We start from the raw sequence: 12,173 nt of genomic DNA on the forward strand, positions 1-12,173 counted from the left end.
GACCAGAGCAATTATATTTGATTACAAGACACTATCAATTCTTAAAAACTGCTGTTGAGTTAATATTGATGACTGATCTTTTGAGAGATGTAGTTGTTGGAAGCATGTTATTTCCGCACATAAGCAGATCTGCAGTGATCATTCCTATGTATGCTTATGCAGACCAAGTAATCAGATCATCATGGGAACGAACCTGATTGAAAACTGTTCAGTTCTCTTGAGGTGAAGATCTGTTGCGATGGGCAGTGGACCACTTTGGGCTGCTCTGTGGATTGGAGTCATCAATCTTCGGTTTATATTGAGCTCTGTCGCCCAATGTTTGAGGTTTAGAGTTGTCAGCCTTATCAGCTTTAATGGTGTTTTAAACTGTAGCAGACAAGATAAAACAAATAGAAGGAGCTGTAGAAAGTTTAACATCTAAAGACTGAGCAAGTAGTGTCTTTGTGTAGAAAAACTGATCTTTCACTATTAAACTGTTTTGTAGTTCCTTTCCCCCTTGGTAATTAAATGAAATGATTTGTTGGCTGTGTCTTGTCTGAGAAGGTCTCTGCTCTCTGCAGAGAAGGTCTTTTGTTCTCTGAGGACAAGAAAATTTTAGGGATATGTTCTAGCTGCTGGTGTACAGAGCAAACGTTCCGTGTTATGACCTGGATTTTACTATCCATTACCTGAATGGTGACAGAAAAGGAAACACCTCAGATCAGTTAAATGTGAGTGGCCATCATCTAAAGCCATGGTACCAGTTTCCACATGTTTGATAACCAATTTTACCTCACCACCACCTGTCTAAAATGCCACTGTCTCAGAACTTTAAACTGCTCATCTGAAGTAGATTTATTAGTCACAAATAAGGCTTACATTAATGCTGCAATGAAGTTACTGTGAAATTCCCCTAGTCGCCACGTTCCAGCACCTGTTCTGGTCAGTGCACCTAACCAGCTTGTCTTTCAGACTGAGGGGAGAAACCAGAGCACCTGGAGGAAACCCACACAGCCACAGAGAACATGCAGATCTGTGCAGACAGTGACCCAAGCCAGGTCCTTGGCACTGTGAAGCAGCAATGCTAATCACTGTGCCACCATGCTGTATCCCACTGGATTTGATATTCAGCATTAGATGAGCAAAAATTTCTTCCAACTAAATACTGGGAACCAAAGCTATCTTGTTCAGTCTCTGCTGCAAATTTTGTTTCCTGGTCACAAATTCAATCCCTCTCCTTGGTCACACCCTGAGGCTGAACTAAACTGTTTGGGAACTTGGTGTTATATTTGACCCCAAACTGAGCTTGTTGACCACATACCTGAGCCACCTCAAAGACTTCCATTTTCACAACGCTTTGTAAAAGCTAGTCTTGGTTGCTCTTATACACTCCTGGCTAATCCCGCGGTCTATCTTTTTATAAAATTGATGTCATTTGAACTCTGCAGCCTGTGTAAAAACTCTGTGAATCCTATTCACCCATGTTTACTGATCTTTGTTGGCTTTTGGTTAAGCAACACTTGAAAATTATCATCCTTGTTGTCATGTCCCATATCTTTTTTCCCCAAAAATATACTTTATTCATAAAAATCTCAAACTATTGCAAACCTACATGTCTATGAATTGCAAACAGTGCAGAATTAAAACATTTTTACAGTTCTATACAAATTACAGTCACAACATTTCAAACATTAAAACTATATACATGCCTCAAATTTTATTGTGTGCCGTTATTTCTCAGATTGGCACACAGTTACGCAGGTTAAGGGTGTTCTGCAGTTCCCGGGCCCTCGGTCTGCCTCTGCTAAAAGACCTTATAGTGTGGCGTTTCTCCATTGTGACTTTGCGACAGCTGCCCCAAGCTTCAGTGTGCCCCTCAGCACATAGTCCTGGACCTTGGAATGTGCCAGTCTGCAACACTCGGTCGAGGACAGTTCTTTCAACTGGAAGATCAAATTTTGGGTGGACCAAAGTGCGTCCTTCACCTAGTTGATGACCTTCCAGCAGCAGTTGATATTTGTCTCGGTGTGCATCCCCCGGAAACAGCCCATAGAGCACAGAGTCCTGCGTCATCAGTGGAGGATTTCAATCTGCATATTGATTGGTTGACCCATGTTGGACGCGGTGGGCTCGAGGAGGAGTTCTTGGAATGCTGCCGGGATAGTTTCCTTGAACAGTGTGTGTTGGAGTCGACGAGGGAGCGAGCTATCTTGGATCTGGTGTTATGTAACGAGGCAGGTAGAATTAGGGACCTTGTGGTGAAGGATCCTCTTAGGGAGAGTGATCATTGTATGGTGGAGTTTCTGGTGCAGGTGGAGGAGGAGAAAGTGGGTTCCCAGACATGCGTCCTTTGTTTGAACAGAGGGGAGTATGGAAGGATGAGAGAAGAATTGGCGAATGTTGACTGGGGGAGCGCGTTGGAAGGTAGGTCTGCTGAGGAGCAGTGGAGGATCTTTAAGGAGATCTTTCTTGGTGCTCAGCAGAAATTTATTCTGATGGTTAAAAAGGACCGTAGGAGGAGAGGTAATAAGCCGTGGATAACGAAGGAGGTGAAGGAAAGTGTTAAATTAAAAGCGGAGGCGTTTAGAGTAGCTAAGAGTAGTGGGCGAGAAGAGGATTGGGAGAGGTTTAAAAGTCAACAAAGATTGACAAAGAAGTTGATAAAGAAGGGTAGGAGAAACTATGAAGCTGGGCTAGCGCTTAATATAAAAAGGGATAGCAAGAGTTTTTATAAATATATAAAAAGGAAGAGGCTGGCTAGGGTGAATGTTGGACCCTTAGAGGATGAGAGGGGGGACTTAGTGGTAGGGGATGGGGAAATGGCTGAGGCCTTGAATAACTTTTTTGTTTCGGTCTTCACGGAGGAGGACGTGAATAATTTGCCGGGTGTTAGCGATGGAAAGATGGTAGGACAGGAGGGTCTCAATGACATTATTGTTACTAGAGAGGCGGTGCTCGACAGACTGGAGGGACTGATTGTGGACAAGTCCCCAGGACCGGATGGAATGCATCCAAGGGTTCTGAAAGAAATGGCGGAGGTGATAGTGGATGCCTTGGTGGTTATTTTCCAAACATCGCTGGATTCCGGGGAAGTGCCGGAAGATTGGAAAACGGCTAATGTTACACCGTTGTTTAAGGGTGGCAGGCAAAAGGCAGGGAATTATAGGCCGGTTAGTTTAACGTCTGTTGTAGGTAAAATGTTAGAATCCGTCATCAAGGAGGAAATAGCGAGGCATCTTGAGGGGAATTGTTTGGTAGAGCAGATGCAGCACGGTTTCGTTAAGGGGAAGTTGTGTCTGACAAATTTACTGGAGTTCTATGAGGATGTGTCTAGGACGGTGGATAGAGGAGAGCCGGTGGATGTGGTGTTTCTTGATTTTCAGAAGGCGTTTGACAAGGTACCTCACAAGAGGTTATTGCAGAAGGTAAGGGGGCATGGAGTTGGGGGTAGGGTGTTAGCGTGGATAGAGGATTGGCTGTCAAATAGGAGGCAGAGAGTGGGGGTCAATGGGTGCTATTCGGATTGGCGGTTGGTGACTAGTGGAGTGCCCCAGGGGTCGGTGCTGGGGCCTCAGCTATTTACCATTTATATAGATGATCTGGAGGAGGGAACCGAGTGTATGGTGTCAAAATTTGCTGATGACACCAAGATTGGTGGAACGGCAAATTGCGCGGAGGGTGTGGAGAGTCTGCAGAAGGATCTAGATAGGCTGGGCGAATTTGCCAGTTCCTGGCCCATGGAATTTAATGTTGGCAAGTGCGAGGTGGTCCACTTTGGTAGGAATAATGGTAGGAAGGACTATTACTTACATGGCGAAAAACTGCAGCAGGCGACAGTGCAGAGGGACCTCGGGGTCCTTGTGCACGAGTCGCAAAAACCCAGCCTGCAGGTGGTCAGGAAGGCGAATGGGATGCTGGCCTTCATAGCGAGGGGGATTGAATATAAAAATAGGCAGGTCTTGCTGCAGCTGTATAGGGTATTGGTGAGGCCGCAGCTGGAGTACTGTGTGCAGTTTTGGTCGCCGCACTTACGCAAGGATATTTTGGCCTTGGAGGGCGTGCAGAGGAGGTTTACTAGGCTGATGCCGGAGTTGAGGGGGTTGAGCTATGAGGAGAGGCTGAATAAACTGGGCTTGTACGCGTTAGAGTTTAGAAGAATGAGGGGAGATCTCATTGAACATAAGAACATAAGAACATAAGAAATAGGAGCAGGAGTAGGCCATCTAGCCCTTCGAGCCTGCCCCGCCATTCAACAAGATCATGGCTGATCTGCTGTGGCTCAGTTCCACTTTCCCGCCCTCTCCCCATAACCCTTAATCCCCTCTCTTATCAAGAACCCATCAACCCGCTTCTTAAAAATATTTAGCGAGGCAGCCTCCACCACTTCAACGGGCAGAGAATTCCAGAGATTCACCACCCTTTGAGTGAAGAAGTTCCTCCTCAACTCCGTTCTAAACCGCCTCCCCTTTATCTTGAGGCTGTGCCCCCTAGTCCTACTGTCTTTTTTGAGCGGGAAGAGTCTCTCCACCTCTATTCTATCCATCCCATTCATCATCTTATACGTCTCAATGAGATCTCCCCTCATTCTTCTAAACTCTAACGAGTACAAGCCTAGTTTATTCAGCCTCTCCTCATAGCTCAATCCCCTCAACTCCGGTATCAGCCTAGTAAACCTCCTCTGCACTCCCTCCAGGGCCAAAATATCCTTGCGCAGGTGCGGCGCCCAAAACTGCACACAGTACTCCAGCTGCGGCCTCACCAATGCCCTATACAGCTGCAGCAAGACCTCCCTAGGATAGAGGTGGAGAGACTCTTCCCGCTCAGAAAGGACAGTAGGACTAGGGGGCACAGCCTCAAGATAAAGGGGGGGTGGTTTAGAACGGAGTTGAGGAGGAACTTCTTCATTCAAAGGGCGGTGAATCTCTGGAATTCTCTGCCCGTTGAAGTGGTGGAGGCTGCCTCGCTCAATATTTTTAAGACGCCGGTTGATGGGTTTTTGATAAGCGAGGGGATTAAGGGTTATGGGGAGAGGGCGGGAATGTGGAACTGAGCCACGACAGATCAGCCATGTTCTTATGGAATGGCGGGGCAGGCTCGAAGGGCTAGATGGCCTACTCCTGCTCCTATTTCTTATGTTCTTACTGTTTTATTTCTTATGAACCTCGACAAATACCACTGCATCTCACTCCAAACCTTCTTTGCAAAGGCACATTCCACAGGGAGGTGTGCGGCTGTCTCATCAGCCCCACAGTTGCTTAGAGGGCAGCGTGCGGTGATGTTGAGACCTTGCGCATGCATAAAGGATCTGATGGGGAGTGCCCTTCTCACCACCAGCCAAGCCAGATCTTGGTGCTTGTTTGTGAGCTCTGGTGATGAGGCGTTCTGCCAGAAGACACTGACGGTCTGCTCAGGGAACCATCCGACAGGATCTGCCATCTCCTTTTCTCCCAGGGCTCCAAGGATGTTATGCGCTGACCACTGCTTAATCGCCATGTGGTCAAAGGTGTTCCATACCTATTTGCTCCACCCTACCACCTAATTGAGTTATCTGTGCTCCTTTAATTCCAGCTTCCTGCGCATCCCTGATTTTAATAACTCCACCATTTGGTCACTATGACTCCAGTGTCAAGTCAAAAATTCTGGAATTCTTTCCTACAACTTTCTGCTGCTCTTCCCCTCCTTCTCCCTTTTAATTTGCTCCTGGGTGGCACGGTGACAGTGGTTAGCACTGTTGCTTCACAACTCCAGGTACCCGGATTCACTCACCAGCTTGGGTCACTCTCTTTGCAGAGTTGCACATTCTCCCAGTGTCTGCGTGGGATTCCCCCGAAGGTTTGGTTTCCTCCCACAGTCCAAAAGACGTGCTGGTTAGGTGCATTGGTCATGCTAAATTCTTTCTCAGAGTACCTGAACAGGTGCCAGAATGTGGCAACTAGAGGATTTTTCACAGTAACTTAATTGTAGTGTTAATGTAAGCCTACTTCTAACTAATAAATTAAAACTTTAAACCGTGATCTTTGGCGAAGCTTTTTGTCACCTGTTCTAATATCTCATTATGTGGCATGTGTCAAATTAATTTTATTAAATGTTCCTGTGCAGTATATTAGGGCATTTTCTTGCACTAAAATCATATATAAATGCAAATTGTCATTGACATTTGGCATAAATGTCTCATTACTTCAATAATTTTCTTGTGATTTATAAGCAAATTATAAAGAAGCATAAAACCTATGGAAATTAGTTGACATTGATCCTATTAATTTTGTTCCATGGAGCTCTATCTGAACTAATTTTTTGTATTTTTTTTCTGTTCTAGTTTTCAAAGATCATTACCCAACCTGTTCTTTATGGCTTCTACTCAGAGTTGGTGATTTTCAGTCCCCAGTCCCTGGAAGCTGAGTTTACAAAAGATTGAGCTCTGTAGCGATGAAGAGCATTGACCGCAAGAATGCAATCCAAATTTTGACCAGCCGAGAACGTGGCTCTCAGGAGCTGGGCTGTCAGAGATGCCTGGAGGAATTGGTGGAGGACAAGACACGATGGATGCAATGGGAAAGTCAGGTGAGCAAAATTGCAACCTGTTGCATATTCCATGGGATTACACAAGATATCCAGAACAGAAACTTGCCAATTGCCTCAACTGTTCCATTCCTGTGTTTAAGCTCTGTATTTGAGCCCAATCCCACCTTCGATCCAAACATACCATTCCACGTTCTCACCACTGTTTCAATGAACAATTTTATCCTGAATGCTGTGTTGGCGACTACCTTCTCTTGATGGCCTGAAGTTATGCTGTTGCATATAAGTGGAAACCATCTCTCTGTGTCCACCCTATTAAAACCTTTCATTCTTTTAGATCACTATTAAATCACCCCTCAGCTGCCTTTTTTGCCCAAGTATTTTCCTGTACCTTGCAAGCACAACTCGTAAGGAGCAGTTTTAACCCAATGAGTACCATAGCCAATAATGGAAAAAATATATTATAAGGTTAACAGTCAAAATGGTTGGATGTCCTTTGGGCCTTTACACACTTTTGCACTTTACTTCAGTGGAAGCTGGGTGGAAACCCCATTTATGCACATAGCTATATTTTTAAAAATCAATTTTTTTTTCCAAAGGTTATAGTGGTAAAATGAGAAAAACTACCAAAACTCACCCCTAAAAATGATTAATTCTGTCACAACAATGAAGAACGGCAATAAGATCTTTTACGTACTCGTTTGTGACATGGCCTCGACATTCTGTTGTTACAGCATGCATTTTTTTTTTCAGCACTAGCCAAACAATGTAGAATTTTGTGACCTGAAAATACAACTTTGGTCACATCTCTGTATGTAGGATCCTCTTTCCAGGAGCTTGTGAAAGCCAGTATGTTGAAGACTAAATATTTGTTCTGGGTTATATATTCATGGTCCATATTAACATTGTAATTGTAATGCCCTAACTATGCTTGGGGTTGGAGGTTTTTAGCAAAAAAAAACATGGTTTGTACATGTGGATTCAAACTAACGTCAGGGTTTATGGAAAGAGATGTTCTCTGCACTGCAGAGTACAAACTGAAAGTAAAACAGCAGCCTCTGCAAACACCCTAATGATGGCACCCTATCGTGTGGTCAGCTCTTAAAGGAATCATGCAATGCTTTTAAATACCTAACAGTAATTACATAGAGACTAGAAGCAGGAGTAGCTTCTTGAAATCAGATGTTTTGGCCTCAACTACTTTCTGTGGTAGTGAATTCCACACATTCACCACCCTCTGGGTGAAGAAATTTATCCTTGCCTCCGTTCTAAAGATTTACCCCTTATTCTCAAACTATGACCCCTAGTTCTGGACTTCCCCCACCATTGGGAATGTTCTTTCTGAATCAACCCTGTTAGAATTTCATAAGTTTCTATGAGATCTCCGCTCACTCTTCTAAACTCAAATGAATATCACCCTTGACTCTGTGTCTCCTCAAATGACAGATCTGCCATCTCAGGAATCAGCCTGGTAGAGTTTTGCTGTGTTCCCTCTATAGCAAAGACATCCTTCCTCCGATAAGGACAGCAAAACTGCACACAGTACTCCAGATGTGGCCTCACCAATACCCAAAACAATTGCAGCACAACTTGCCTATCCCTATACTCGAGTCCTCTCACTACCAACATACCATTTGCTTTCTTCATTGCTTGCTGTACCTGCATGTTTATTTTGAGCGACTGATGCTTGAGGACTCCAAGGTTTCATTGAGCATCTACCTCTCTCTCGGCGTCCAGTGCGGTAACGCAAACGATCCCGGAGAAGCCGGCCTGAGCCCCGGGAAGAGTTCTCTTTTCTTTGTGAAGGGCAGTTTGCACTCATTCAATGTCTTCTTATTATTACTACCAAACTGTATAACCTCTCATTTATCCATATTTTGCTACATCTGGCATGCATATGCCCACAGTCTCAGCCTGTCCAAATCATGCTGAAGCATTCTCTGCATCCTCCTTGTGGCTCTCCCACGCAACTTCTGAATCCTTAATATATAATGTGAACAGTTGGGGTCCAAGCACAGTTCCCTGCAGAACACCACTAGTCACTAGCTGCCAATCAGAAAAAAAAATTTATGCCAACTCTTTGCTTCCTATCTGCTAACCAGCTATCTATCCATCCAACTCAAGCTATTACCTGCAATCCCATGTGCTTTAACAGACCCCTGCGTAAAGTTATGAGCGACATTGCCAAAAGCCTCTGAAAGTCTAAATAGACCATATCCACTTGTTCTCCTCAGTCAGCTCCATTAGTTTCATCCTCAAAAAATTCTGATAGATTCATCTATCGTCCGATTAAATTGCATTCCAAATGCCGAGTTATGAAATCCTTGATAATAGACCCTACCAACTTCTCCAGTATTGACATTAGGCTCACTGGTCTATAGTTCCCTGTTTTCTCTCTACCTCCCTCTTTGACTAGAGGGCTTACATTAGCTATCCTCCAATCTGTAGGAACTATTCCAGAGTCCAAACAATTTTGGAAAATAACCATCAATGGACCTACTATCTCCAACATCACTTCCTTAAGTACTCTGGGATGCAGATTACAGGACTTGAAAATTTATCCGCCTTCAATCCCATCAATTTTCCCAAAACTATTTCTCTACAAATACTGATTTCCTCCAGCTCTTCACCAAAACACATTTCTCTCAGCACTTCTGTCATATTATTCATGTCTTCCTTTGAAGACTAAAGTGAAGTATAAATTTTATCCCCTGTTATGAATTCTCCTCTTTCTGACCATAAGGGGCTTACATTCGTTTTTGTCAATCATTTTCTCTTTACGTAACTATAGAAACTTTTTACAGTCAGTTTTTATGTTCCCTGTTAGCTTACTTTCATACTCCATTTTTCCTGTCTTTATCAATCCCTTAGTCCTCCTTTGTTGAATTTTAAACTGTTTCTAATCCTCAGGCATATTGTTTTTTTTCTTGCCAATTTGTATGCTTCTTTGAATTTGGTATGATCTCTAATTTCCCTTTTGTAAGCTATGGTTTCATCACAATTCCCTGCCATTCTTGTGCCAAACTGTAATAAACAACTTCGGGAGTTCACCTATTTGTTCTTTAAATGCTTGCCATTGCCTGTCCACTCTGTTTCCTTTCAGTAATGTTACTCAACCTGTCATGGCCAATTCATGCCTCATACCATCATAGTTACCTTTATTGAGATTCAGGACTCTGGTCTCAGAATCAACTACATTATCCACCTTGACACAGAATTTTACCATATCATGGCCATTCGTCCCCAAGGGTTCTCTCAACTAGATTGTTGACTAATCCTTTCACATTGCACAACACCCAGTCCAAGGCGGTCTGCTTGCTTGTTGGTTCCTCAACATGTTGCTCCAGAAAACCATCCTGTGTGCACTCCAAAAATTCCTTCTCTATTGTACTGTGACTAATTTGACTCCCAATCTAAATGCAGATTAAAGTAGCCTATAATCGCAGATGTTCCTTTAACATATGCATCTCTGATTTCCTGTCTAATTACCACTATGGTTCGGTGGTCTGTATACCACCCCCACCAATGTTTTTTGCCCCTTGTTGTTTCTTAACTCGACCCATACAGATTCCACATCATCCATGCTAATCTTTTCTCAATAGCACATCACTATCATCTTCAATCAACAATGCAACTCCACCAACTTTTCTGTCTGTCTTTTCCGAATAGCCCTCAATGTTTATTTCCTGTCCTTGCTCACCTTGGAACCACGTCTTTGTAATGTCACCTATATCATGCCCCTTTTACATCTACCTGTACAGCTAATTCATCTATTTTGTTTCAAATACATTCAAGTATAAAACCTTAAGTTGGCACTTTTTAACATTTCTCTTTCCTACTATCTTTTACTTAGTCCTTAGCTGGAGTCTCGTTTGCAGCCACAGAAACTCCTATCTGTTCCCCTATTGCATCCGTACTTTTACCTTTGCAGCAGAATCAACCATGGTGCAACAGATTTGGCTGTTGCTGTTTTCTGAAAGGCCATTCCCCCAGTAGTATCCAGAACAGTATATCTGCTTTGCAGGGGAATAGCCACAGGAGATTCCTGCTCTGCCTGTTGGTCACTCATTCTCTTACTGCCTGTGGAGCTTAAGCCCGCAGTTGTCACACCTCTTTGTGCTGTCTGCCTCGCAGATGCTCCACAGTGTCCCAAGCCACCACTCCAGCTCTGAAACACAGGCTTCCAGGAGCCACAGCTAGAGACATTTCCTGCACAGATGGTGGCCCTGGGCTCTGGAAACATTCCTGGCCTCCCACATGGAGCATGCAGACCACAGCTTGGAGCTCACCTGTCATGTTTTGCCCCTTTTGAACTATGTTTTGTTTCTGATTAATATTTAATTCTTGGTCCTTTCCTGCTTCTTGTTCCTACCTTTACAAATTATAAACCATGGAAATTATTCTAAGAGCGCTAGTGATAAAATTATTAAGTACTTACCCAACCTTTCTATTTGACAATCAGCTCTTTCCTTTGTGTCTTCTATTTCTACAGCAGGGCGAAAAACCTTGGATTTTTACCTCCTCACAGTGCCCTTTTGGTTAGAAGAACAGGGAGGGAAACACTAATGTAGTGTTTCGGGCTTAACCACTCCTTGACACTAGATCTTCCACTTCCCATCTGTCAGTAGATGTCACTGTGTTAATTTCTCCCAGAATGCTCCTCTGAAGTTCGTCTGCCACTCTACTGGATGCTCTTCCTCCCATTTATTACTGGGAGGGCTTTTTTACAGTCCACTCACTTCTCTTTTGATTCTAAACCAACTTGCTTTCTGTACATTTAATTTGTGGTGCTTTTACAGGTGTATAAACTGTAGAGATAATTCTGCTTGATGTTTCTTTACTTCATGTTATTTCCAGGTCTCTTCTTTTTATCCGTAGTACCTCACTACTGCCGTCCTCATGAAATGCCATTTGATAGCAGTCAAAAGCAAGTAACCCTGAATGTTTTTTTTCACCCCCAGAATCCAAATGCACTCCAGTTGAGATTGGTTCGCTCTGCTGAGGTCTATTTTTAAATAAAAGAAAGGAAGTGTGGCGAATGCAACTATTTAAAAAAATAAACAGAATAAGTACTTTCTTTTTAGAAAGCAAAGCAGCGAGGCTGAAGCTGTGAAAAATCAAGTAGAGTAGCATGGGCTATAGGAGTATTTATTCTAAAGAAACACTGATATCAGTAGTGAAATGCAGCACAGTAGATTTAAACTCAGCAGCATAATATTGTTAAATAATACAGCAATAGAAATAGTTTGTGTGGGAAAATTAATGACTTTGCACTTGTCATAAAGAGTACAGAGGTACTTAACAGTGTTAGAAAATGGGTCTTTGGTCAAGCTTCTGGTCATTTGCCGTAGTGGCACATGTTTTAAGGAGCATCTTCAAGAAGGAAAGCAAGATAGCAAAGTTGAGATTTAGAGAGGGAATTCCAGAGCTTAGTGCTTAAGTAGATGACATTACCATTGCCACCAGTCAATGTTGGAATAACTTTCAAATTTGGGATGCTGAAGAAGCCAGAAGTGAAGGAAAGCAGAATTGAAACATCGAAAATAGGAGTAGGCTATTCGACTTCTCGTGCCTGTTCTGCCATTCAATTTGATTGTGGCTCATTAGTTATTTCCTACCCCTTGACACCTTTATTTTCTGGAAATCTTTTTCTTTCTTAAATACATTCAATGATT

The 12,173-nt window shown here is 43.2% G+C and overlaps 1 protein-coding gene across 4 annotated transcripts in view; it reads left to right on the forward strand.

Moving 5' to 3' along the window:
* The window catches only part of LOC145343936 (activating molecule in BECN1-regulated autophagy protein 1-like), a 400,132-nt gene that overhangs the window by 25,126 nt on the left and 362,833 nt on the right, over positions 1-12,173 (forward strand). For all 4 annotated transcript variants that reach the window (XM_080190487.1, XM_080190491.1, XM_080190488.1 and 1 more), the window contains one exon: positions 6,296-6,540. In XM_080190487.1, the coding sequence (XP_080046613.1) occupies positions 6,406-6,540 (135 nt within the window). In that variant the 5' untranslated portion in view covers positions 6,296-6,405. The remainder of the gene's footprint in view (positions 1-6,295; positions 6,541-12,173) is intronic.

The sequence above is a fragment of the Carcharhinus amblyrhynchos genome, chromosome 6, assembly GCF_965287045.1.
Source record: "Carcharhinus amblyrhynchos chromosome 6, sCarAmb.v2.hapA, whole genome shotgun sequence".
NCBI classification, from domain to species: Eukaryota; Metazoa; Chordata; class Chondrichthyes; order Carcharhiniformes; family Carcharhinidae; genus Carcharhinus; species Carcharhinus amblyrhynchos.